The following is a 26720-nucleotide window of genomic DNA, read 5'->3' as shown; positions in this document are numbered from 1 at the left end:
GAATCACAGCATTGTCACACCTACAGTAAAATAGAATATTAGTTTGCTCAGACTGCAATTCTCCATTGTTGTCTCTATATAATTCAACAAAATACTTAGATTCAGAGTTATTATCTCAGTGCACTGGTGAAGGCAACACACTGAGCAGTTCTCCAGTGACTTTGATAAATCATTTTGCAAGTCTTATAGTTAAAGAAGTATGCAAATCATCATTTAGTCTTCTAGCTCAATTAAGGAAAATAGGGTCACTGCTATTTTCAATGTTCTTCTAAAGTGCTGGTCAGAGATGGGACTACTCTTTTGAACAGAAAAGTTAGGTAGATTATAAAATCATCAAAAGCAGCAGAGCCCAAAGTCTAAAGATGAATTAATTAAAATTCTGCTTTGAATATTTTCTGAGTCTTAACTCTCATTTTTGTTAATTTCAGAGTTCACTCACTCATGTTTTCACCTTGCAGATTGTTTGCAGATGAAAAAATATTTAAAAAATCAGAAAAATTCACACACGCACCTCTGCTTTGCTCCCTACCACCCATCAGGAAGGATTTCTGAACAACAGCTGTTCAATGAGTAAAGCTGAGAGGAGTCATTTTAAGGAAAATTAATTAATTTAAAATATATCTTAACCCAAAATGAAGAGATAGATGCAGCAATATCATAACATCTCAATGACATACATATGTAATCTCATAACCCAGAAAGTACGTAAGAGGAGGCATAGTGATGAAGTAGTATTGGAGACTATGCCTTAAATGAACAAATAGTTTGAAATGAGTGTTCTTGAAGTGACTAGTTCCAGCCTAACTCTGATCCCACTGTAACCAATGAAATTTTTTCTGAGGGCTTTAAAAATCCCACCCTTGAGTTTTACTCAAGAAAGCTTAATACAGATTTTGAAGTATTAGATAACTACGTCCCTTCACAGTTTCCCTGACTGTACCTTTACTTTGCTTGTCTGACCCTCTGTTTCACATTCTAAAGATTCATTGATTTACTCTCCAAACTCAGGTCTTACAGAATATACAATCAGCAAATTTGTTTCTACTTTTAGCTCTAACTCATACACAAAGAACTGCTGTTTGTTTGTTTGTTAATTATGATTCAAGCTCTATTCCAAAGAACTTGAGATTCAAATTTTATACCACTCAGAATATCAGATCTGAAACTATTCTTGTTTTAAAAAGGCAACTCACACTGTGAAAAATAAGCTGAACTTTTAGATATCATTTGTTTTAATAACTGAGTGCTGTAAGTAAAACAGGCAAGAATGGATGCTGTTGAAAAGGAAGAGGAAAGCACTACTTCACAGTTCTTTTTCTCAAATTATTCCTTATTAAATTCCTTTCATACCTTTGAGATACCCCTGCATAGTAAAAAATAAATTTTCTTCCATTAGCCACACCATTTAAAAACAGATACAAATTTCTATAATCCAGCTACCTGACAACAATCTCCAGGACATGTAAATCGTTCTAGCTTGACTAAAGTCAGTGGATATTTGTTCATTTACATAGGCAGAGGTTAGTTATGTTACAGAGTTGCAAATTAATTCTGATAAAATATGAGATACAGTGTGTATAAGCCACAGGTTATATATAATCAAACCTTTGCAATTATTATTTTTTAACTCAGTTTGCAAGAAACAGCTTTCTCTGTATGATAAAGAGCAATGTAGTTAACTTTCAGAAATCATTTTATTGTGCTGACCAATTCCACTCACAGGTACAAGACCAATTTCTATACTTGTTCACTGCCTAGTGAGACACCAACACACACTTCACTTCTGACCACTTTCTTCATACTCAAACCACTCTGTGATTCAATAATTAATATCCTACCTCAAGAACATTCACAGACTGTCAGCAGCTCTCAAATTATTTATTTACTTGCACTGTGCCAACATACAAGAAAGTTTCTCATGTCTAAAGAGGCATTTAACGACAAAGGACCTGTAGTGGCAAGCCCATGGAGGTCCGTACTACTACCCTAGGCTCTAAACAGAAAACAGCTATGGACTAGGATGTATAATCTTAGGTCTTACCTCTCGAGAATGCCTCAGGTAATCACAGATTGGTATGGTATGCCTATGGATGTCTTGATTTTTCATTTTCTGGTGCATGTAACTGAGATATTCCAAACCTAGCCAAAAGAGCAGGTATCAGCTATTTCCAGAGTGTGTATGAATAGCTCTAAAGCTATAAACATATGCAGCGCTATAAAATAAACACCTACATACCATATTGCCCTAGCACGTGTTAAAGGCTATAAAAGCAATAGTAGAATTTCATAGGGTGTTTCCATTCTCTGTTAGACTTCAGAGGAGTGCAGCCCTTCTCAGGCCATGCTGTGCTGAGTCACAGCATTCCCTTGGGTCTCTCCCAGCAGCCTGCAGGATAGAACTAGAGAGCTCTACACTGCAAAGCTTAAAGATAAAATAGTCTATGCAAGGATTTCTTAGAATGAAAGAGCTGGAGAACTGTTAAAAGAAGAAGAATGCCATTCCGTTTTCATTTCAGCAGAAATGATGAAGAATTCATTTATTCACTTTAGAGGATGTGTTTCAGAGCAATGAGTAATGAATAATACATCCAGAGAATCTGTCAACAGATACAGTATCACAGCACTGCTTGTGAGTGTATATGCCTTGAAAAATTCACCAGAGTTTATTTTCACAATAAGCCAGAATGCCATTTCAGAAGACACTACAGGAAAGGAGACAAGGATATCATTCTCCCTGCTTCCCACTTATTCCTGGGAATTAAATTAGTACTTTACTATTTCTCACACAGGATAGGTAACATCCCAACAAAGACACAGCTGACCTTTCATCCCTTTTTTCTCTGACATAGCATAACAAATAACAAGTCATGCATGCCTGGAATCTATTTCTAATTCTGTAAAAATCATGCCAGGAGATAAATGCAGAGGATAACACTTGGAGTTTGTGAATTTTTATTTACTGCTTCTTTTTCAATGCTGCCCTAAATTTTACTGTCTACAAATATCACATACTTAGCTGACTGAAATTAGACACAGTGAGCCAGTTCTTCCTGTGTTTTTCTTCCCCATCCCAAAGACCAATCTCTGTAGGCTCTGAGCTCACTTGGGTGTTCTGGGGACAACCATCCACTCTAATCACCTGGCAAGACACAGACAAAACAAAATTCGATTTATAGAATGACTATCATCTCTGCATTTCTTCTGATAGTTGTGCTATGACACAGACTTTCACAGCATTACTGAAATGCCAGTGACCAAACTGGCTCCCAACTGACAAAAGTTTTCCCATATTTGTTAGAGGCCGCAGAAGTTACATTGCTTTTGTTGAATAAATATTAGTGGTATTGTGGGTTTTTAAAACAAACTTCAAAGTCCCTCAGAACACCTTAAGAAACAGTTAGGTCTCAAAGTTCAAGTCTCAGGTCTGTTGCTCATTTGAGCATCTCATGTAAACAAATAAGTCTTCATCTTTTGTTTCATTAAATAGAAATAACTCTTTTCAGATTATATTTTATATACATATATATATATATATATATATAGTTATGAAGGTTGTCCCATAACTACGAGACAGGCAATTTGCAATCTACAATGTGCTATATGGTTGATGGTTTCAGAGAAAACACTGTAGGACCCTTATACACAAGTGAGAACAATTGCAGGTCAGTAGAGTACAGACACCACTTCTTCAGTCTGCTCTAAATCATGGGAATCCTCCCCAAGTGACTCTGTCACCTAGAGTGCAAAGGATAAATCCTCTCTGTGTGGAAAAAACTCTTGATCCACTATTGGCAAAATCTACAAGTTTAGTCACTTCTAAAACTGAAATCCCGCACATTCTAACAAAAGGGAGATTAAATCAACACCAGACAAAAAAAAAAAAAAAAAAAAAAGGATTTCCCACTTTCTGTGCAACATTTCCACCATACATTACACCAAAACATTTTCAGTTCACCTATATTTAGTCCTACATTACAGAACTGCTCTTACTGAGTGAAAAAGACAGTTATGAGATATGTGCTTCCCTTCCATCTACACATACCGGCACCTGAAGGGGTTTTTGATCCTTCTTTTCTCTTCCAGACTTTCTGTCTCTGCTTTGTTGTTTTGCTTTTATTTCCTCACTGTGGTGCAGCTCACAAGATGGTAAAGACACTGTGGGAAAGAATCAAAAAAACATCATTAAGCTACAGAGCTTTTGTTTACAAAGAGACGATCTGATAAGACTGAGAGTTGGCAGATCTCCAAAGCAAGCTGAGAAAGACTTGTGACATCCGAAGATAATATTCACAAAATTTATGCAGTTCGGTGCAAAGACGGTCACCATCATAAGACAGAAAACAGCAAATGTTATCTATAATCTCATAGTGTTCATACTTAGAAGTGAAATCTGCTATATTTATGCTGTTGGTAAGAAAACTTGGCTGTGGACAGGGAGGATTTTAAGCCTGCTGTAAAAGTATATACCTATTCATTCTCAACTAAACCTTCTGACTTATGATAATGTCAATACATCTCTTAGGGATTCTGTAATTTCTTTTGTCTTCTGTAATTCTTAGATTGCTTCATCAGTGCAGAAAACTACCCCAGAGCCAATACAGTTCCTCTGACACCACAACTGTGTAGCCAAAGCTGTGAGATGCAGAGACTAGGTGGGACTGTTTTGCAGCTGACACCACAATGCCGCACAGCTCAGACACCAGGCACAATTTAAAACTCCCCCACAGCAGTGATTCCCAGAACAAAGAAAGTGAAGGAGTAACTGTCTGCTTACTACCTTCAGCTGCGCTGAGGTGCCAAAGAGACACTTTTTAATAACGTCTTGAGTTTCTCAACAAAAGATACTGTAGAAGTACAGTGTTTTATTATTACCACCTATGGCCTTGCAGGTTTTCCCTCTCCTCTCTTTTTTAGGGGATGGTAAGCTCTTGTAGAAACTCCACTGCCTCCAGTGTGGGCTGATCCAGGAGGTGTTGTGTTTCAGTTTATTCTCAGAGACAAGGACGCTGTGCCGTGAGCTGTTGGAGTTACAGGAGGACTTGGATTCTTTTATCTGTATGTGTGTGGGAGGTCTACCTTTACAACTACAGTCACAGTTAAAGGTGGAATGTATGCACAGGTCCTTCTTCTGTTTCTCCCTTGAGCTGAAAACTCCTTTTTCATCACCTTCAGAGAATCCCCAGTTCACATAACCACCTTCAGTTTCTTCCCTGTCATCACAGTAGGGTGCTGCATTTTCTCTGACTTCAAGTGATGTCTGGGGACTGAGAGAATGATCAGCATCTGTGACATTAGTCTTTTTTGAAGGCAGGTGAATAATAAAGTCTCTCTGACTCCATTGATAATCTTCTGGCTCTTTTTCAACAAGGCTGATGCTCTGCAGGTTTTGCTGCACAGCAATGCTGCTTTGCAGTCCATCACTGAATATGTCTTCCCTGTACTTGGTAGGAGTGCTTGAAAAGGACAAGTTTAAGGTGATGGTGTCAGAGAAAGGTGCTCGCTGGTGATCAGGAGGAACTAGCAAAAATTGTCCATATCTGGGGGATGACTTAGCCTCAGAGGACACGCCTGAAGTAAGTGTGTCATCACTTTCTATTTCTATCTTCTGAGAACTGTCTTCTACCAGCTTCTCACTCTCAGTCCTCAGTATGTGGTCTGTACATTCTGATGGCCATTGACTCCTCACCAAGCTCCGTAAGAGTGAGGGTGGCATGCTGTAGTAGTGATACTTCTTGTCATACAAACATTCTAGACTGCTCAGGGTCTTGGAATAGAGCACATTGTTCCAACTGTGGGGCAGCTTTCTACTGGATCTATGTTTTTTGTCAGCCAGGAAGGCTTCTTCCACCTGCAGTGTGTCTACAGCTGAAAGCACTTTCAGGATGTCCACTGTCAAAGCAGACAGGTCTTGCAAATGTCCCAGCTGGCTGTCCAAGGAGAGCAAAGATTCCTTGATATAAAATACCTTCTCATACACTTCTTTCAATTGCAGAAACATCTCCTCCACCCTAGATGGAAAAAGAAATGATACTTAAAATATCTCAACTTCAGCTTACCAGATGATTATTAACATTAACATATTTTTAAAAGTCAGTATTTTGTATTTTTTACAGTGACTTCCATTCCCATGAAAATGTGCATTTGGCAACCCATGGAGGCTTGAAACATGTCATTCAGTTTACTGAGCCAAAAGTCAGTGACTGTTAAGGAAGTAGGCTTTTTGCTCAGGAAGTATCTATTAAAAAATACCACATTTCTACTAATTCCCATTTCATGATACAGAACCACTAAGCCATGGACAAGAGGTCAAAGCTTTAGAAATGCTGCACTATAAGTGTAAACGCTGTGAAAATAAATATAAAATCAGTACAGTATTTCTTGTCAGTCAGTTATCTTTCATTTCTACACTTCCTGTGCAAACATGAAAGGATAAAGCTTCATGCTACGGATACTCTACAGATACTGTTACATTTCTCAAATATGGTAAACTGCTAGGAAAATGGTCTTCCCAACAACTTGTACAGCTTTTTGGAACACATTTTGTACATTTGATTATATCAGTTATCTTAAAGAAAACATCAGCTGAAAAAGAAGCAAAGCCTTTTTAATGGCCTTCAAATTTCCAGTGAACCAAACTTGGCCTGAAACAGTATCTTTTTAACGAATTCATTATCTTTACATCTGTTAAAGATACTCTTTCTGGTACTCTGTCATTAAGACGACGACAAACTAGCTCCAGACAATGAGCAAAAGGAGTTTTTCTTTGTCACTGAATAACCAAGTGATGCAGTATTCAACCAAAAGCTGAATAAAATTGATTACCAAATTTTCAAAATGTTTCACTGGCTTATATGAATTTCCTTTATTAATATTATGCAATGTTATGAAGTATGTTTTAACATGGCATTTAAAAAAATCCCTTTACAGTTATCCACTAAAAGAAATCTTGCTATAATTGATTCTGCAGCTTTTGAATAAAAGTATTTTATTTCTTCTGCAGGGGACTTTCATTTTTTGGATAAACATTTTCATGTTTTATCTTGGTAGGCAAAAAATAAAATCTTGAACAGGTAAACGTTAAGGAGCTATCTTTCTCTAGGCAAGACAAATTTCTTACATCAGATCTGTATTGTCATTCAGTAAGACTTTTCATATTGCCAGTTTGTTTAATTCTTCCCATTAAACTTAATGTAAGCTTTGCTATTTATTTCAGTAGAAAGCTAAATTAGACCAATACTGGGAGTTCTGAAATCCTATTGATAGTTGCATATTGATATTTTATAAACAAAGACAGTAAATTGCTGATAATGATATAGTGATTTTATTTTATTTCTGTGAACAGATGTTATATTTAATTGAAAGCAATATTCTCACAACATTCTTATACTGTTAAGGCTTTAAATAAAAATATGTATTGCATACCATATTCTGCTACAACCTCTTCATGCCACATTGCCTGCAAAAGTGGAAATGAACAACACCATATTGCACCCTTGCTTATATTTCCAAGGTTAGATAGCAGAGGGGTTGCAATAATGGTCTCTGAGCAGAGACCAGAGCAGCCCCATGTCAGATCAGAGCCTGCTCTGGGAGAGCAGAGTCAAGAAAGGGAATAATTGTGCTGACAATGGTCAGGAGTGAGAAATGTGAGAGAAACAGCCCTGCAGCTGCCAAGGTTAGTGCAGGAGGGCAGGAGGTACTCCAGACCCCAGAGCAGATGCTCTCTACAGCCTAGGAGAAGCCCATAGAGCAGCAGGTTGTCCTCTGCAGCGCATGGGTACCATGTGGAACAGATCTCCACGTGCAGCCATGGAGGAGTACACATGGAGAAGTGGGAGAGGCTTGAAGGAAGTACAGCTCATGGAGAGCACCCTCAGCAGCAGCCCCAGGCAGAGCTGCAGCCCATGTGGAGCAGGAGGGCTGGGGAAGCAGCCACTTCCTGTGCTGGAGCAGCCCACTCCTAAACGATAGGCCCCACAGTACAGAGCCATGTTGGAGCAGTGCTGAGAGAGCTGTAGCCTGTGGGAAGCTCATGTGGAAGACAGCATCCAGTGGGAGAGACCTCACCTGGCCCATCATTCGGTTTAAACAGAAAAGTTACATTTCCATCAAATTAGCAGGGCCTACAGGTGCCTCTCATTTTCCTAATGGCCATAACTGCTAAAAAAAAGCATTAGCAGTCTTTTTATAGAACAAATGCATACAAAGAGCACAAATGTGTAGCAGAACATACCTTTCTGTCGTCACACGGATCCTTTCATTGTCACTGGAACTCAAGCTTTCATTCTTCTCATGAAAATATTTTTCCACACATTGTTCCTCAAAGTCATGTAGTTTCTTCAACTCGTCATCACTCAGGTACAGCTCTAAATAAAGTAGAAGGTGGTAAGAAGTGTGCTGACAGATGCAACTGTTTATAAGTGTCCATGAAAAAAAGAAAACTGTCAAAATAGGTTTCCTTCCCCTCCTTTGTCAACAGACCTAATTCCATGAAATCTGGGATTATGTAAAAAAGTTCAAACATGCCAAATACACAAAAATGCGTTTTTCATCTTCTCTTAGGCAGGGAACAAAATCCCACTGACAAGAATTCCACTGCATTGTCTTTTAAAGACTCAACATTACATACTGACTGTTCACATTTACTTTCTCCCAGACTCACAAAACTTATATAGAGGTTTGTAATACTTACGAAGATATTTCTGCAATTTGGTCCAGACACTCATTAAGCAGTGTACCTTTGACAAGGTACTTTTCAGATATTTATTCAAAGCTATGAAGGCTTTTTTCACTTAATTGCTTTACATTTTCACAGGCATAAAATATCAAGCAAGACCATTGGCAGAAAAAAAAAACATTCAAAAGTTTTAAACTCCACAGTTTAGAGTGCTCATAATGCTATTATTCACTTTCTCTCAGAAATCTTATATAGACACCAAGTAAAATTTCTTAGAGAATAGATCAATTATAAGTCAATATGAAAAAATGCATATGAAGGAAAGCTATTTCTCTGATACAAATTCCACATCTTCCAAGTTTCTTTTTTCTTTTCTTTTTAAACACCAGAGTTCCCACTGTGCTTGCAAGAAATTATCTATGCCAAGCAACATGGCTGTGTTTGTAACAGGTGCATACAGCTGTAACAAACAGCATCCCAGGGAAGCACCACACCATGTCTGAGTGACACTGAATCACCTGCTAAGCTCCTTTTGCCTCAGACCTCTTTGTAACCTTCAAAGATTTCACTTTCCTTATGTGGAATTTTCATTGATTTTCCACAGGGTGGCACTGGATCCTCATTGCTAAAAGCAATTGCTTAATCACAGCAAAAATTTAAGTCCATGAAACTTGTCAAGCAATATACAGGCATATAGAAAAGGAACACAAGAGCATAAATTTGGGAAAAAAAATCACTTTCTGAGAAAAGTGTAGGCAAGGTATGAGCTCTCTTCTATCTGATGACTTGAATGTGTTAAGCAGTCTAAGAGTTTTCCTGATGCCTAATGTACCTTGCAAGCAAGAAACTCGCTGTGCTCTGACAGTAACTTACACTACACATGCATATAAAAAGAGAAGTGATACTTCAAAGGCAAACTGATCCATTCATCCATGAAGAAGCTGAGCCCAGGAGCAGCAGTAAAGCTGCTTCAGCATTGATTAGTTAAGCTCATTTTTGAAACCTGTAAAGCTGTAAATTTTGAAATCTGTGAGTGTGGCAGATACATTGAGAGTTTCATGTTCGGTACAGAAAATCTTGAATGAACTGTAACCCAAAAAGGGTCTGATCAAATCAGTCATTAGGTATCAAGAGTGTTCTCTGCTGCATAAAGTGCAAAGCTGTGCATATGCACAAACATGCTTTTTTTTTTTTTTTTTTCAGATTTGATTACAGCTACCACCTTCTCCGCCTTCTCATTCCCTTGCTTGTCCCTCCATTCATCAAGCCCCACTGCTGAGTACTTGTTTCCCATCTTGACACTCTCTAATCTCTTTCCTTGATGACTATGTGTGTTCCTGGCAGAGCTTCTAGATACAGTGGGACAAAAGGAGCTGACTTTGCCATGAGGAGGCATTAGGAAGGACCTGGTTAAGAGAAGTCCAGGTCGGAAAAAGGTGAAGGAGTCAAGATAAAGGTGCAGTGGTGAGCCAATGCACAAAGAGACTGGAAGGCAGTGAGGAGATCGAAGGATTCTGCGCTGTCTCCCAACATCCATCACCGAATCTTCTCTGCCTCAGGCTCTGCAACTTGCTCAGATTGCATATTAACTCTCCATTTCCCACCACAGGAGGCAACAACTGTGAAGTATTGCATGGGTTCTTGTCCTGGACATTATTCTTCATGTTGCTATCCACTGCTATAAACTGACATTGGCACACTAACAACCAGGCTGAAACATAACATAATTATAACATAGCATAATTATATTACATTGTGCATGATCGAAGCTCTAGCAAGCTGAAGTTTCTTCTATTAACCTTGTTTACCCAAAGACTCAGATAATCTAGAAGGATTTTTCCCTTATTTCTCCTTTACATTTACAAATAAGTTTTGTTACACAATGCAGAAAAGTCCTCAAATCACAAATCACATCCCCAGTTGATGCTATGAAAGTCAAGAGCGGATTCTGCATATATGCAATGTACTCCATCTGAAGTCAAGGACACGTTTGCTGAAGCATCTTTTATGAGCTGCTAGCACCTCTCACTTCAAAATACTCTGAACTAACTTAAATACGTGATTCTCATTACAAAAGGAATTGAGAGCAGGAGTCTCATCCCACTCAGTGACATTTCACTTAAACTTTACTTTATGAACCACAAACCCCAACTACCTAAGCTCCAGAAAAAGAAAATGTAAAAACTTAATGGTATATGGAGGATACATGGGAAAGAAGTCATTGAATGTTATCAGAAGAATAAATATAAGGTAATCAAAAGCATTTATACTTTGGGCAGTTAAAAAGTAATTGATAGTCTTTTTAGGATAAATGTGCAAAAATGTAGGCTGCCAGTACTGTTTCTTAAAAATGGCATCATTCTATACTAGAAAAAGTCAGCATCATGTTATTTCACCTCTGAGTTGTGATATATCTATGTCGTTCCAGTAGGATACATCTACAACATCTTCTTGCCAGTTACAGGCCAGCTGCAATGAAAATAGCTATGACTGAGCACAATAAAAGTTAAAACTGAGAGTCAGAGCCTAAGTTCTTCACTGTTATTACCTACATTACATCTTAACCGATGCACAGTAAGTGAGCAAAGCAAAAGCCAAATAAAAAGCAACACATTCCTCTAGTCACTTTTCTTCCTATAAGTCCTCTCACAGGTGCACTAAATTCTAGTTTGCAAATAAAAACAGCTGCTGGCCTGGAAAATCTCCTTCTTGAAAAACTGAGCTACGAAGTGATGTGAGGCTGGCAAAATATTCTTCATAAGCTATTTCTGCTGGCCCTTTGATTAGCTCTGCTTACTCAGTCCAACGTCACCTTCCTCTTGATCAGACTCATTTGAGGGTTGATGGCGGAAGATGCGGTTTATCAGAAGTCCAATGTGGCTCAGGAGAATGAAAGGTGGAGGCAGCCATGGCTTCTCATGATAGGTCATAATGTAGCGGTACCGGTTGTACTTCCAGAGCTTGTTCGATATGGATTTCAAATCATAATAAACATTACTGAGAAGACATAAAGAGGTAAGGAAGGTAAAACATTCCTGTGAGGACTCTTCTGAATACAGCACAAGATGCCTGTCTAAAGATCTGATGTGACACAAAAGAAAAGTCCCATTCCTCCAGTGAAGTAAATCAGCTTAACAACTTTCATTTAACAAAGCAGCAGCATGTGCCTGCAGCTACAGCACAGAGAATGAGATCTTCAAAGCTGCCTAACAAACTGGGAGATCCAATTCCCATTTACATTAATGGGAACTGGGCAAAAAAACATCCCTAAAGTGTCTTTGAAATCTCAACCAGATTATTTAAACTGTAATACATAGCCTTTATGGGAATTCAACATTGTCTGCCTCTTTGGACTGGACTAAGTACATGAATCAAGCTAAGGGAAAAGTGTTAACAACATTTCTGTTGCCTTTTCAGGGCACTACTCCTACAGCAAAATATGTACTTTTAGAGGCAGCTACATAAGCAATTCTTCTGTGGGGTACTCTTTAGAGTAGTGATATTACTAAATATGGCTCTTCTGTCGCACAGAGCATTCTCTGCACTATGACTGATCCAAGTAAAGGAAAACAACTTCATGGCCTCTGGCACTTCAATTTCAGTTACACAGTCAAACTAAACACTCAACGTATTTTCACAAAAACATCAGCTTTGCTTTTGGGAGCATAATTAAATATATTGCTCATACTCATTTTTGGTCCCACTTCTGGAACAATCAAATCACTAAGCAGAAGGTTTAACATATCATCATTGCTAAAGGTTTAAATCTAGAAATAATTCAAATTACAATTCCACATCAGTATATTAAAGAAAAAAATTAATGCCTTGCCACAAGTTCAAGAAAGGGATTTCTAATTGGAAGTGGGAATAGAATGACTTCTGATCATTCAGTTTTCCTGAATATTAATCACTACATTTCTAGCTTAGAATTTTTTTCAACCTACAGCTGACTTCCCCAAAAATGCTATAATTCTAGAAAAGAAAAAATTAATAATTTGGGTTACACTGTTCTTTACTAATATTGACACAGAACTTGAACCATTTCAATGGTTTCCTTTTAAAACTCCAAAGGTTAGAATCACTTTAAAGACATTAATAAAAGCCTCCTACTCTGGCAGCAGATATTAAAAAACAGATAGTTCAATACACTGTGGTTAGATTTCAGTTCTAGACCACAGAAAATTGCATGGAACAGGAATTTTCAAACTTCTTAAAGGAAGAGCATGCTCCTCCAACATTGTTACTCCCTTCCCTTATTATCTGCTAGTTTACATCTTGTGCTACCTTGTGATGAACATAATATAGGCTGTCAGTGCAACAAATACAATTTCTAAGAACAAAGGACAAATTATTTCTGAGCTGCATTAAAGTCGCTTATTTGCCAAGTAGAGTTGTCCACTGTAAGATTCTGTTCAAACCATAAAACAGTTAACACAGAAGTGCTGGCAGAATGTCTATTATTTGTCTTTGGTTGGTTGGGGTGGGATTTTTTGTTAGTTTTTTGTTGTTTTCTGTTTTGTTTTGTGTTTTCAGTAATATAACATGGTACCTACTTAAAGAAAGCAATGAGTAAGTTGACCATGATGATGTACTGCACAAAGAGGTAGACAGCTTGGAGGAACGGTGTGAGGAAGGAGCCAGGAGGACAGTCTTGATTGGTTTCACAGACTGAAAGGGAAGGACATACACCATTAGCAAGGAAATCAAAGCAGAGCACAGCAAGGGCATATGCTGCTCATTTACCTCAGCAAAAAACAGTTTGTCCTTGGGAACTTCCACAAATATACATTGTTAAAAGTCTACCTCCACATAAGGAAGATAGGAGACCTCTTCATGATCCTACTGCCTCATAGCTTATGCTGTAATTTAGAAGCTCTGGGCGCCATTTCATAAGTACAAGTTATTACACCAAACACCATGACCTTTTGATAAAGGGGAAGATAGTGTAACTGCAGTATATTTGAGAGATGGTAAACACTTACATAAACTGAAACTGATCCTTAAAGCAACTGATCTTTAAAGCAAGTCACAAAGCTTTCACTGACTGTGTGGAAAAAATACAGCTTACAAGACTGTTTTATCATTACTGAAGTATTAATCCTTTATAGCCTCAGTAAGACCAAATTAATTCATGTGCAAATGTACACGTGGCTATGGATATTTTTGATATATTACAGAATCTAAGAGATCCCTCCTGAATTTTTTTTTTCATACTGTGAAAATAAAAGTTTTCCAATGTTTAGAATTTTTTTATCAAATTTACCTCTGATGAAGTTTAAAAACACATCTATAACTCAGCAGCCCTAAACTCAGGAGATACTTCACAGCAAACAGGTTAATTAGAGAAATCATCTCTGAAGTTTCAAACTTCAAAAAGTGTAGCATTACTAAATGATTAAATGAATGAAATAGTGAAAATTAGTGGTGCACTTTTATTAAAAGTATTTTGACTTATACAACCAAGACACATATCTGTCATGTGACTATTTCAGTAATGACAACAGATGTTACATCCCTCATTGTTGAAAAGAAATAGGCCTAAGCTGAACTATATATGCTAAATATCTATTTCTATCTACATACTTTCTTTTATATTTCAAAGACTTAGTAGTAGCATCAGACTACTTTCTATCTATTATAATGAAAAATCTACTGGAGTAACTGGTTCTCCTGCCTTACTGAATCAAGGTCAATGTCATAATCAAGAATGTAACATCTTTCCTATTCACTTAATCTATTTATTTTTATGCTTAACTGGTTGATCTGCTTCAGAAAGATGCCAGGTAACTCTTACATGGTGAAAAAACATTTTCCATTATTCTCTTTCCTTTTTTCTTTCCCCTTTATTCTACCTCCCCTTAAGAAACTTTGGTATCTTTTCTCTGAAAGATCACCAGCTTTTGACTGTCCTGTCACAAGCTCATATAACTGTCAAATACTCTCATCAAGATTTAGCTTATTATTAGTCCTTAAGTGCTCTGCTCTGATTATAATATGCTTCATTTCAAAAGTTAAATTTGAAAGTTTTAAAGTTTAATCTTCATTTTATACAAATAAACAAATATTCTCATCTTTAATCATGCAATTGTACAAATTAAGGCTTTACGTATCTTGGAATCAAAACTGTTTGAAAAAGAACAGATCCAATATGAGGTCAAAACTATCAGTCCAAAGTGAACATTTAAACTACCTACCATCTATTTCTCCAGCATAGACCTCACCAAACATCATCCAGTAGGGTTGAAATACAATATCTCGTGCCAGAGACCAAGAAGGAGGTTCTTCTGGTGAAAGGATTGCCTTTCGTGAGACGCCAAAACTCAGCAGAACTATGGCCATCATAATCACAATATAGAACATGTTTGCTGTCTAGGCATTGAAGAATTAACTGTGTTAATTATATGTAATTTTTTATACATATATATATATGTATGCAAATACATTTTAAGGAAGATAATCAGTTACTGCTTTTACAAATAGGAATACAAAAACAAGGTCAACAATCTAATACAGTAGAGGAAATAAAAACATTTTCTAGAGGTTAAAATCATTCTGGACTAAAAAGGCCACAGGTCCTATCTGCTGCTCAAATCATTCTTAAGATCTTAAAAGATTTGAAAAATGCAGAGGCCTTGTGATGGTGCTTTTCATTCATGGTATCTTTTTCCAAATTGACAGTAAGGAATAGCAGTTAAAATGATTTTGCCTTCTAACACTGAATCAGAATTACTATGCAAGACAGAATATAAAAGTATTAATAAGATAGTTCCCAACATCCAAGGGAAATTACAGTGGGAATCTGCATATGTCCCTCAAGACTAGTGAACAGTTCAGCAGCAGTTCAGATACCAAAAGAGAAAAAAAATTAACTTTGATCTCAGAGAAATTTTGCCAAGTAAAAATGGAGTATAATTATTTGAATCAAAACGTAAAATAATAATGAGGCAGTTTCCAAGAGCCAGGGGAATTATCTATAGTAATGAGCCTATCTGCAAGACATGGTGATTTTTCTTCCTCCTACTATCAGGCTGGATCAGAAACTCAACTCAAATACAACCCTTCTCTAAGGAACTAAGTGAAAAAGGCTTTTGTGAATAAATTGAAATCTGGTTGTCAAGTCACAAACAGAAAAAATATGGTAGTTTCAGGTAATGCATTCACTGTGAGTTATTAGGTAACATCTCTTTTGACCATTGCTCTTTTCTGTCACTGCTGACCTTCACAGGTATCTCAGTAGACGTCATGAGTACAAGAAAACTGTTCCATAGTATAATACTTACCATTTTCCCAATCATTGTCAGATATGGGCCAGCATGCTGATTCACAGCAAAAAGATCAAGGAGCCGGGCATACCAAAATATTATATCCAAGCAGTAAAGTAGCCGCCCTGCTGTTTGAACAGGGGGCTCAGACCAGCGCAAGCCAAAACCAATCATAAACAGGATGATAGCTAAAGAATCTGTAAAATTCCAGTATTCATAAATCCACACCTTCACTTTCTGGCGGAATTTTCCAGGTTCTGAGATAAACACCTGAATAGAATGTGGTAGAATGTGTAGAAAAGAAATACATGAAAATCACATTCTTTAACTTTCTCTGTCTGAACTGTTTCATGATGTTTAAAATCTATCTATCTTTTTTTTTCCCTCTTTTCTCTATTTTTTTGGAGGTCTACATACAACATAACACAATGCAATCTTCACTGAGGTTTAGATTTAATCTGTAGTATCATATCACTCAAATATGACAAGACAAATAAGATAGCTATTTTTGGAATAGCAAGTTCTAAGCCTGAACCCAGACACTGAAGAGCGTGTTCTTCAGTAGAAAACAGCAAGAAGTAGAGATCGATTATGCATATTTATCATTAAAATTAATTAGTATTTTCTTGAGGAATGGTTATAACCTGCAAAAGACCTTTCAAAAGCCCATAATCATGGAAAAGTATCAACCTAACCTCAATGGAAAAACAATTAAGTCCTCTTTTTTCAGACCAAAAATACAAAGCAAGATCCTTACATTACACCATGGACACACTTGCTGGCAATTAGCAAGATAAAGAATGAAATGTTTGCTCCTTGAACTGTGAGGTGCCCATAGGGATTTCAAGCTTCACCAAGTAAATGTGTGAAGTGGAATCTTTGGGAGGCTGTAAATAAAATCTCTGTGCATTACATGAATGAGACCAGTAATGTAGTGCTATGTAAAATCATACTGATAAGTCCCAAGTGAAGGAAAGATTTTTAAACATTAAGCCCTTATCCTGCAATAATTTATGCATTTGAACATAAGCAAGTGACCCTACTCAATTCAGATGGAGAAATTCACATGAGAAACTAGTTGAAGATTTAGGGCTTTAACCATTATTTGATACAAACTAGAGAAATAGAGGCTTGTAATTACATCTAATCAGACCCTCAGCAGTTAATTAGATAGATGTTAGACACATCATCCTACAAAGTCTTTGACAGTTGGCTAGAACTAGTACATGGACAAAAGAAATAAAAAAAAAATAAATTGCAAAGTTTTCAATGAATGTTAATGCAAGAAAGAAGAGCTGGTGTTTCCACTGTCCCACTACCAGCACAGTGCAACAACACAACAGTGATCTTCAAAGTTCTTTACATTTCATATTCTCTTTTTTTTTTCCAGTTATACAATCCTTGTACAGCTTTTTTTCAATTTTATCTCTATGCTCTTCCCATACTTAAGTATACTCATAGTATTTCTGTTTAGGCTTGAAATTCTTCATATCTTTCACACTGATGTCACAATTTTTCTGAGTTATCTGTTGTAACAAATTCTTCATTCAGAACAATGAACACTTTGTTCCAGTTTTTTTCCTTCTAAAAGTAAAGCATTCAAAAAGCCACATAAAGGACACCTTATAGCACTGTTGATTATGCCCAAGACAGTTCCACACTGAAGATATGTCTGCGCATATAAAAAAAAGCTGAAGAACTATATAACTGCATTTGTCCATTGACTTGGGGTGCAAGGTTTGTTAAGAAACTCAGATATAGACATCTGGAATAAAAAATGACTAATTTTGGCTGCACTATTATTTTTTTCATGCCCAATCAATCCAGCATTAAAATTTGCTTGTTCTTTCAATTTTGTTTCTTGATTCTTGAATGGTCATAGAATCACATAAGCATAAAGGTTGGAAATCATCTAGTCCAATTCCCTGGCTAATGCAGGTTCTCTAGAACCTGCACAGGAAAGATTTTGAATATCCCCAGAGAAGAAGAGTCCACAACCTCTCTGAGAAGCTTGTTTCAGTGCTCTGTCATCCAGAAAGTAAAGAAGTTCTTTCTCATCTTCAGATGAAACTTCCTGTGTTCCAATCTGTGCCCATTGCCTCTTGTCCTGTTGCTGGGCCATCAGAAACAGCCTCTTAATAAGATTCCCTCAGCCTCTTCTTCAAGCTAAACAGACCCATGTCCCTTATTCTGTCCTCATATAGAAGATGCTCCGGGCCTCTAAACATCTTTACACTACTCCACTGGATTCTTTCTAGTAGCTCCCTGTCTTTCCTCAACTAGGGAGCCTGGACACAGTACTCCAGATGTGGCCTCAACACGGCAGAGTATAAGAGGTGGAAAACCTCTCTCAATCAGTTGGCCACACTTTTCTTAATGCAACCCAGGATACCACTGGTCTTCTTGGTCACAAGGGACACTGCTGCCTCCTGGCCAACCTGTTTTCCATCAAGACACCTAGGTACTTCTCCACAAAGTCCTTTCCAGCATATCAGCCTCCAACCTATACTGATGCATGCAAATCAGTTGGACTTGGTGGAAAGCCTTAGATTACTCTACATATTACACTGATAACACATTCAAAGTGATATCTTTAGACAAATTTCATATTCATTATAGGAAATCTAATGGCTTAGTTCTCTACACTGGGGCTCAAAATCCCAATTTTGCACAATTATTTTCAAAAAAAGCTGTACAATAACATGGCTTACCCAGAAAAAAAGAGATTTAAGGACAACCTTTAAGATTTATTTTGCAAGCCCAAGTAATGATATTCATATTTTAAAAAATCACAGAAATAAAATGCCCTATGCAATTCTTTTTTCCACTAAATTCCCTGCAATGGAAAATGTGAGGTTTGGCATTCTCTAGTCAGTTTTATTTTGTTGTTTATAATATATTTCTTATGTAATGGAAGTGTGAAAGGAAAAGCTTACCTCTCTGACTTTTTCAATGGCAGTGCTGAAAATATAAATAATAACAAGCCACTCCTGCGCACTTGGTCTTGGTTCCATCTTCACCAACACAGTGTAAGTAAAGAGCATGAGAAAGGCCATGTATGCCATCTACAAAACAGACAGTATATAATCCTGATGCAGGAAAAACCTCCAAAAAATTTCTGCAGACATACTAACAAATGATTACCCTGAGTATAACCAAATATACTTTGAATATAATATATTCAAACAACTGGAGCACTTTAAAATTTTTGAGCCCAGCTCTTCAAAGTTTTTCTGGGAGGAAACTCTTAAAGATCAGCAAACTTGTGCTTTGGTGCTCAAAAGATGGAAGCAGAAATGAACTACTGCAGTGCATATTCACTTAGACCTCAATCACACAATATGAAATAGACTATTATCCATCTTTCTAATTATCTACCTACCTTTCTGTCTAGATATTATTATCTGCACACTGTTAGTTGAATGTAAAGGCAGTACCACATTATTATCCTGACCAAGTAATCATTCTCAAAGCTACGTGAATCACAAGTGCTTTATAAGTGCCTTCCAAAACACAAAAAGATCAATGGCAAACGTATTTTAAAGGTATCAAATCATGCAATAAATATATCTGAGGTTAAAAACGTTTAAAGTAGTTGACTGTTAAAGGACTAACAATTTAGTTAAACCGTAGTCTGACCTCAGAGGCAGTTTGATCTCAAATACCCTAAGTTCTACTGATACAGGGTTAGTTATTCAAATTGATTTAATAAACACATGTACCATAAAATGAAAATTTATTCAATAAATGCTTTATAGCAAATTATTGCTTCTAGATTAATTTTCACTGTTTCGAAAAAGAGTTCCTAAAAACAGAGGTATAAATATATGTGAGTCTATGCATTTAAAGTCATTTTCAAATTTATCTCTATGTTGGAAATTATACACTGTAAAAAAAACCTCTGCTTAAGTTTTTCTTTAGTTCCTCACCACTGTTTTGTGGTTTTTTTGCTTTTTTTTTTTTTTGTTCTTTTTTTTCTTCTTTCTTTTTTTTTTTTTTTCTTGGATGGGTGTGCTGTTTCTTTGCTTTTTTCAATAGCAGATACGTGATTTTAGCTGAAAAGATTTTCATGTAATTGCGAGATTGCAAGAGAAATATTCACATATTTTTCCACTCCTCCCCACCACTTAGTGACTGTAAATCCATGCTGGGCAAAGAAAAAGAACAAGTGGCATCAAGATTTGAGAAATCAAGGAGAATTTTGGAAATCTAAGTTCTTGTGCAATGACAAACCGTGTGAAACCAGAATTTGACAATCGGTGCATTGTAGAACTCATAGATTTTTCTAGTGCCAGTCAGCTTTCCTTGTGCATCGTCTACTTGACTTTCATCAGACGTCTGAGCCACCTTCTCCACATCACAATCTTTCTTTAAAAGGAAAGAACATTTTAAAAGTAAGAAACCATAGCCTATGGCAGCAAAGGTTGTGCTATGTCAGCAGAACACACAAATGTTTAAGCTTTGTTCAGAATCTGTAAAAAATTACTCTAGTTTGATTTTATCTTGTTACAGCCATTTCATTAGCATCACCACTTTTCTACTATAACTATCTTTTTTAGTATTTAAATATTTGCTCTTATGAATGACAGGTAAAGATCAGCAGACCTAAACTTGGTCCTGTTTCTGACACACGTTTCTCTTTTCAGCAAGTCACTTATTCCTCCCTACCTCTAAAATACAGACAAGTAGCAACTTCCAATCTGACTTAAGTGTGTTGGCTAGAAATCCACTCACATTTGTGTGGCATTATGAAACAAAGGAAAAAGTACTCTAGTTCAGTCCATTGTACACAATCTAAATATATTTGCACATAAAATGTCAAGACAATGAAGTAATAAATACAAAATCCAGTTGCTATTTTTGATGTATTATATGCCTCATTAGAAGATGAAGACAAAATAAGCATTCTGTCCCAAAATCTGCTTGGAAAAAAATATATAATTTCTTCCTCAATGAAATAAAAATAAAGGAAAAAATGAATGATTCTGCGTTTACAGTTTGACACTTGTACGAGAACCCTTCTCATGACACAAGAATCTGAGTTGCTGCAGACTCACAGCAGCAGACAGCTGGGAAAAAAAAATAAATAAAAATAAAAAATAGAAGAATTTGAAAGGAGTTTCAAGAGATGAAGTCAAATACCCTTACAAAACTATAGAGAGATAATAGCTGGACAGGGCTAGAGAAACCAAACTATTTCATTTTATTTGTTTTAGTGTTAGCAAACTGTCTTGGCTAACATTGATGCTAAGACTTAACGTTAGTGGACACCTGCAGCATAGCACTTTCAGGACATGGAGAGCTGTGTCCATTATACAATTCTTCCCTGAATTATGGGCAGAAAACTGATTTTTTTTCCATTATCTTTGATTCAGAAATGTAATAAAATAGAGAAATTGATATACTGAATCATCCTGAAATAATCTCACCAGAACCTCTGAGGTAAAAGAGAATTTGTCCCAGACTTCAATATCCAAGAAAGTAGAATTTATAACTACGTGTAAAAAAATGTTCTATGTGTCACATCTACAGTGATGAAATGATCTATACTTTTTTATACTATATTTCATATTAGAGTATTTAAGAAAACTAGATCAGACTTTTGTTTTAAACAACTGTCTGTATTAGATTAGAAATTAAGCCTATTGCTAGTTTAGGAGGGAAGCAGCCTTTGTGGGGCATATGAAAAAAAGTGCTGCATTGCCTTCTATCAGACCGCAGGGGGTCCCTAAAGCAAGTAATTAAAACTCACCTTTTGTCTGTATCACAGCTGCTACCTAACCCCATAGAGAGCTCTTTCTGAGCTGACTATATTAGACAGGCACTGCAGGGGGTAAGAGCTTTGAGCAGTTTTCTGCATCAGAGATAAAAAATACAGGTGTGGCATTAACAGGTCTGTCATTCTGCAGCAAAAGCCCTGGACAGTAATCCACTCTTATTTTGTACAAATTGAAAGTCAACTGAGAAGATCCAAGGCAACCTATACTACATCTGCTGTAGGAAGAGCAAGACTGCCTGACACATTTCACTGGAGAATCATATTTTCACTGGTCAATGCTTTATCAACACTGATATGTAGAAAGTTCTCTGTGTCTGATATCTGCCTCACACTGAAAAATTCTAGATAATTTTAATTCAAGGAATTGTGAAGAATGAGAAAAAGGACAAAAAACATTGCTTAGCGGAAGTCTGGAGGAATTCAGATCCTAATGGGAAAAGTCTTCACTTATGCTAGAGACTCTGTACATTCAGATCCAAGGATGTTAGTGCAAATACAAGACCCCGTAGAATGTTTCAGTACTAAGTTCATGTGACTAAACCAAAAGCACATTATGTTTTAAATAATATCTCTACTAGACCCAAGAGACTGAGAAGTAGAGATACCCTTGAATAAGGAGAGTAGAGAGTTTATACTCTAAAATAGTAGCATAATTGACTGACAGTTATAACTTCTGTACTCCTGTGAGTTTCGGAATGATTTTCTTAATATGATCAGTAAAGGACAGATTAAGTGACTTGCCAAAGGTCCATTCAGGTTCTGCCCAAACCATGACACAAAACCCTGCTTGAGAATCTGGTCCCATTATTTCCATCTGAACGTTCCTCCCTCACTCAACAAACAGACACAAATGACTGCTTATCATAGACTAACCAGAGACAAGACATCTTTAGTGCTGGCTGGGCTTGGATCACCATGGTACCATGTGAACTGATGGAAGTCTTGAGACTGAGGCACATGAGACATTTCTGCCTTGCTTTTAAATTCCAGCATCAAGATAGTGGGAGGTAGGAGAATACTTATAATGACCTAAAAGAGGAACACAAGATTCAGGAAATTAATTCAGCAGCGATAGCATAGTCCTGACGCCGAAGATTGCCATGCACAGTGACAGCAAAAAAGCAGAGCTACTCCATGGCCTAGGAAGGAGTCATTGCAGCAGGAACTGCCACATCACGTTCCGACTGTGAAAAACAACGCTGCTCTAGATTCTCAGAGAATCAGCAATGCAGTACAGAGAGAGGAGGAGGGGAGGGATCAGAGGATGCTGTTCCATCAGAGGAAATGGGAACAGAGAAAACTCAGAATACGCATTCACCTACTACTCCCTAGCTTGCTTTTGCACAGAAATAAAACCAAAGCAAATACTGTCCTCCCTTCCCTTGCCTTTCTTTTCTTTCCCAGATGTGCACTGTCCAACCATGCTCAAGCATATCTACACTGGACTAGTTCATAACTGTGCAGACATGTATAAAGCATTTGAACAGCATCTAAATGCTCAGAAAGTTAAAGTGAGTGATGTTACCTTAAACCAGGAGTTCTTCCGCATCTTCAGACGTCCCATCCACATATCAGTCAGCAGCATCTGTGTACAAGTATGAGACACAAAAGGCCGAAGGCCCACAGACACTGCTAGCTTTAAGCACGTTGAGTTGCTCCAGTTTTTCAGTTCATAGGTCAGCAACTTCATGGCCATTTGTTCGTTTTGTTTGAATGCTTTCTCCAATATATCTAAAGCAAGCTGCCCAAATTCCCTAGAACAGAAAAGAATTAATAGTCACAACAACAGTGTCAAAACTTAGAATCACTACTGCAAAGAGTTCCACTGACTAAAGTTCAGTGAAGAATCACAGTACATCTTCTCCCATTGTAAATATTGCTTTATCAATATAGAGTAAAAAATAATTTGGGGGGTAAATGTAATTATTTAGTCCAAATCACAGGCTTTTGCGTCATTTGTTTTCTATTTTTTTATTATTTGTTTTGTTTCTAACCTCATTTAGTGATCAAAATGGATCCTATAAAATACTGTGCATTTCCTTCAGCAACTCATCACTGTGAGGAAGCAATGCAGGTAGTTGAAAAAACCTCTTCTATCACAATAGTTCCTACACATTTTTGTTAAAGAGACTCTGCCAGAAGATATACCTTCTTTAAAATTAAACTTTGGACTTATACACATAACAAGCCAGCACAATTTACTGAACTCTGACTTTGAGGAATTATAGTTACAGAACCATAGGAAACCCTGAAATAATATAACAGACTTGAAGAAAATTCTTGGACTGCTTCATTTTTCATTTACTCAGATATTTCAGAAAAATACTTTCCTTTAGGTCTTACACAAAGCAGAACTTAAGGACTGGTTTTACTTTGCTCATTACCAACTATTAGCGCTGGCTTGAAAAGTTTAATACAGTTGTATCATAATGGCTTTTTGACAAGTAAAGCTGATAAGGGAAGCTACAAAGGAAATTTCAACTTTCCACTTAACCACTTAGCAGACAGTGAGATATATATTTTTCACCTATATTTTCATTTTCAACTGTGCAACTAGATTACATACTATAGATTTCCCTTAACACTTGATTAGACTGCACTAATACAGAGCTTCATTGTATGATATAAACAATGCACAGCTGAAGGTATTTTACACTCCACAGTCTGCAGCATCACTAATCTTACACACTCCTAGTGGATTAAGAAAAAGGGAGAACTCATACTTTGAGTACTTCTTAAGTTCTTCTGAAGTGTCATCCACCATGTTGCTCTGTTTAGCTTCATGTGCCATTGCCCTGTACAGTTTACAAGCCACAACTGCTTTCACCATGGCTTCCTCTCCGTGCTGCCAGAAGAACATCGCCATCTTCTGCCTTCTCATTAACACTGCCCAAACCAGGAGGTCATTATAGGGATAGAGAAAACCAGATGACTCATAGCTTTCTGCAAATTTTATATTCTCTTTTGATTTCTTCTTAGACTTATGGAAACCAGCTGATTTTTCCTATAAATTTGTTTTAAAAAAATAAATACATAAATCTCTGTGAATGGTTGAGGCTCATGTAAAGAAAACTGCAAGCAAACCCAAATTGCAAACAGGAAAATGTTTGATTTTCACATATATCTAAGTCATAAACTATAGCTAATATTACAGTCTGATTACTAGTGCTAAGAAGGGATAACATCTGCAGAGGAAAAACACTCCTTGCTCTGTACCCTTGCCATTTACTGCCATCCCTTGTCTCCAGTCCCTGAAATACCAAGATACTACTTTCACTCTCTTACACTTGTGTCACAAGAGAAAAAGCAAGAGGAGAATCAAATATACAAAAAGGACTTAAAATAGTTAAAGGTACTTTTTACTGTCTGCCACACATATAGTGTAGATTTTCTACACATTCCCATCTGGGTATTCTCTGCTAAAGGCAAAGAAAGTCTTGCTAAAGTGGGTTCATTTTGGCTCAGACAAGTTCTAATAAAGCCAACTGAACTCATTCAACTTCATGGTTACATATCAGATATGTAATACCTATGTGGTGACCTTCGCTCTTTTAACATTCTTTCCTTGATAGAAAATATTGTGGCCATTTTCAAGATATCAGAACTGTATCTCCTCTTAGTGCAGTTACTTTAATAAGCAATCCTGAGAAAACACAGGGAAAATCAGAAAATTCCTATGGTATTTCCAAATAGGAAGACTTTCAGCCAAAACTGAATGCCACAGATTTTATTTACTTTAGTGAATAAAAGCCCTTATCCAGAAATGGATTAAAGTCACAAAGTATCATGGGAGGAGTCCATTACTTTATGAACAATGGGCAATAAAAACGTATAACAAAGTAACAGCCTACAAGTATATGTCTCAAACAAATCTTTCAGAAAACTGATTAGTCGACTAATTAGTTCTAAGAACAGTTCAGAATGATTACATTACCTTGCATTTGTAAGGCTGTGCTGTTCTGAAGAACTGAGAATGTAAGGTATTTTCAGGAGATCCCATTCTGCTACCCATCTGACTGCTCTGATGAAGGGAATGAGATAGGTTCTGCGAAAAGCTGGAGAGCATTCTCTAAATGCAAATACAGACCACAAAATACACACACACAAAAATCAAATTAGGGATGAAGTTTACCTGTATTTAACACTGGTTTTGATGGTGCCTCTGAGTTATTCAGAAACTACTTGAGTCAGACACCATTGTAACTACAGCAGAAGCATATACTGTCAAGATAAAAATGGCTTGTTTGATATTTAATTTTGAAATTTAAATTATACATATATCTCTAATTCTCTGAAAGACAACATACATATTTCCCCAATAGCACACAGTCATTTACACAGAGGTTTTGCTACAATTGAATTGCCCAAACTGGATACTTTTCCAAATGCCTGTCCTTACGAAAGATACCACAAGTTCTTTAAAAAACAAAGAAGTTCTCAGAACTTTTTGCTGACCATTTCATGCAAATGATAGCATATCTAGCATTTTGTCTAGATATCAGGTGCATTTGCCTGGTCCATTTCCAATCTCTCCTCAGCTGACAAATTTATAGACCTGTCAAGCATAGAATACACTTAACTTGTGGTCTTCAAACAAACCACGATGACACTGTGAGCTGTTTTCAGGTGTCATGCTATGGCTTTTCTTGGCACCCAGTGGTAAGCATTTCACAGAATTTACCTTGTGCTTTCTGTAGATATTATTGTACAGAACTCGGAAGTGTTTCCTTGTGTAGCTGCTCCGGTAAGCTTCACCAAGGAGATACTCTATCACCAGCCCAATATCAATCAAGGATATCCTATAATCTGAGGGAAGTGTGCTCTGAAACACCAAATGTCACAATAATTTCATGATGTTATTATATGCAACATTCAACACCTGTTACTATGAGGGAATTTTGGCAGAAGGTGCAACTGACAGCTCTGGCATCTGTCAGAAAGAGTACACATTCTTTAGGCATATGGAATTTCTCTGGGAAGGAGAAAACAGGCACACTGACAT

The 26720-nt window shown here is 36.9% G+C and overlaps 1 protein-coding gene across 2 annotated transcripts in view; it reads right to left on the bottom strand.

The window, feature by feature from the left end:
* The window catches only part of TRPM6 (transient receptor potential cation channel subfamily M member 6), a 63878-nt gene that overhangs the window by 22919 nt on the left and 14239 nt on the right, over window positions 1-26720 (bottom strand). Inside the window, exons 11-26 of one of the 2 annotated variants that reach the window (XM_090130773.1) lie at window positions 26400-26540; window positions 25653-25787; window positions 24442-24722; window positions 23244-23472; window positions 22592-22747; window positions 20173-20307; window positions 18876-19004; window positions 15958-16209; window positions 14872-15046; window positions 13231-13345; window positions 11475-11674; window positions 8234-8366; window positions 4873-6008; window positions 4043-4155; window positions 3013-3139; window positions 2042-2139 (exon numbers count right to left, since the gene is read on the bottom strand). In XM_090130773.1, the coding sequence (XP_089986899.1) occupies window positions 2042-2139; window positions 3013-3139; window positions 4043-4155; window positions 4873-6008; window positions 8234-8366; window positions 11475-11674; window positions 13231-13345; window positions 14872-15046; window positions 15958-16209; window positions 18876-19004; window positions 20173-20307; window positions 22592-22747; window positions 23244-23472; window positions 24442-24722; window positions 25653-25787; window positions 26400-26540 (3555 nt within the window). The remainder of the gene's footprint in view (window positions 1-2041; window positions 2140-3012; window positions 3140-4042; window positions 4156-4872; window positions 6009-8233; window positions 8367-11474; window positions 11675-13230; window positions 13346-14871; window positions 15047-15957; window positions 16210-18875; window positions 19005-20172; window positions 20308-22591; window positions 22748-23243; window positions 23473-24441; window positions 24723-25652; window positions 25788-26399; window positions 26541-26720) is intronic. The other variant, XM_090130774.1, reaches the window with a different exon arrangement.

The sequence above is a fragment of the Phasianus colchicus genome, chromosome Z, assembly GCF_987193195.1.
Source record: "Phasianus colchicus chromosome Z, bPhaCol1.hap1.1, whole genome shotgun sequence".
Lineage (NCBI taxonomy): Eukaryota > Metazoa > Chordata > Aves > Galliformes > Phasianidae > Phasianus > Phasianus colchicus.
Note: the sequence above shows the minus strand (reverse complement) of the source record. Positions and strands in the feature narration are given on the sequence as shown.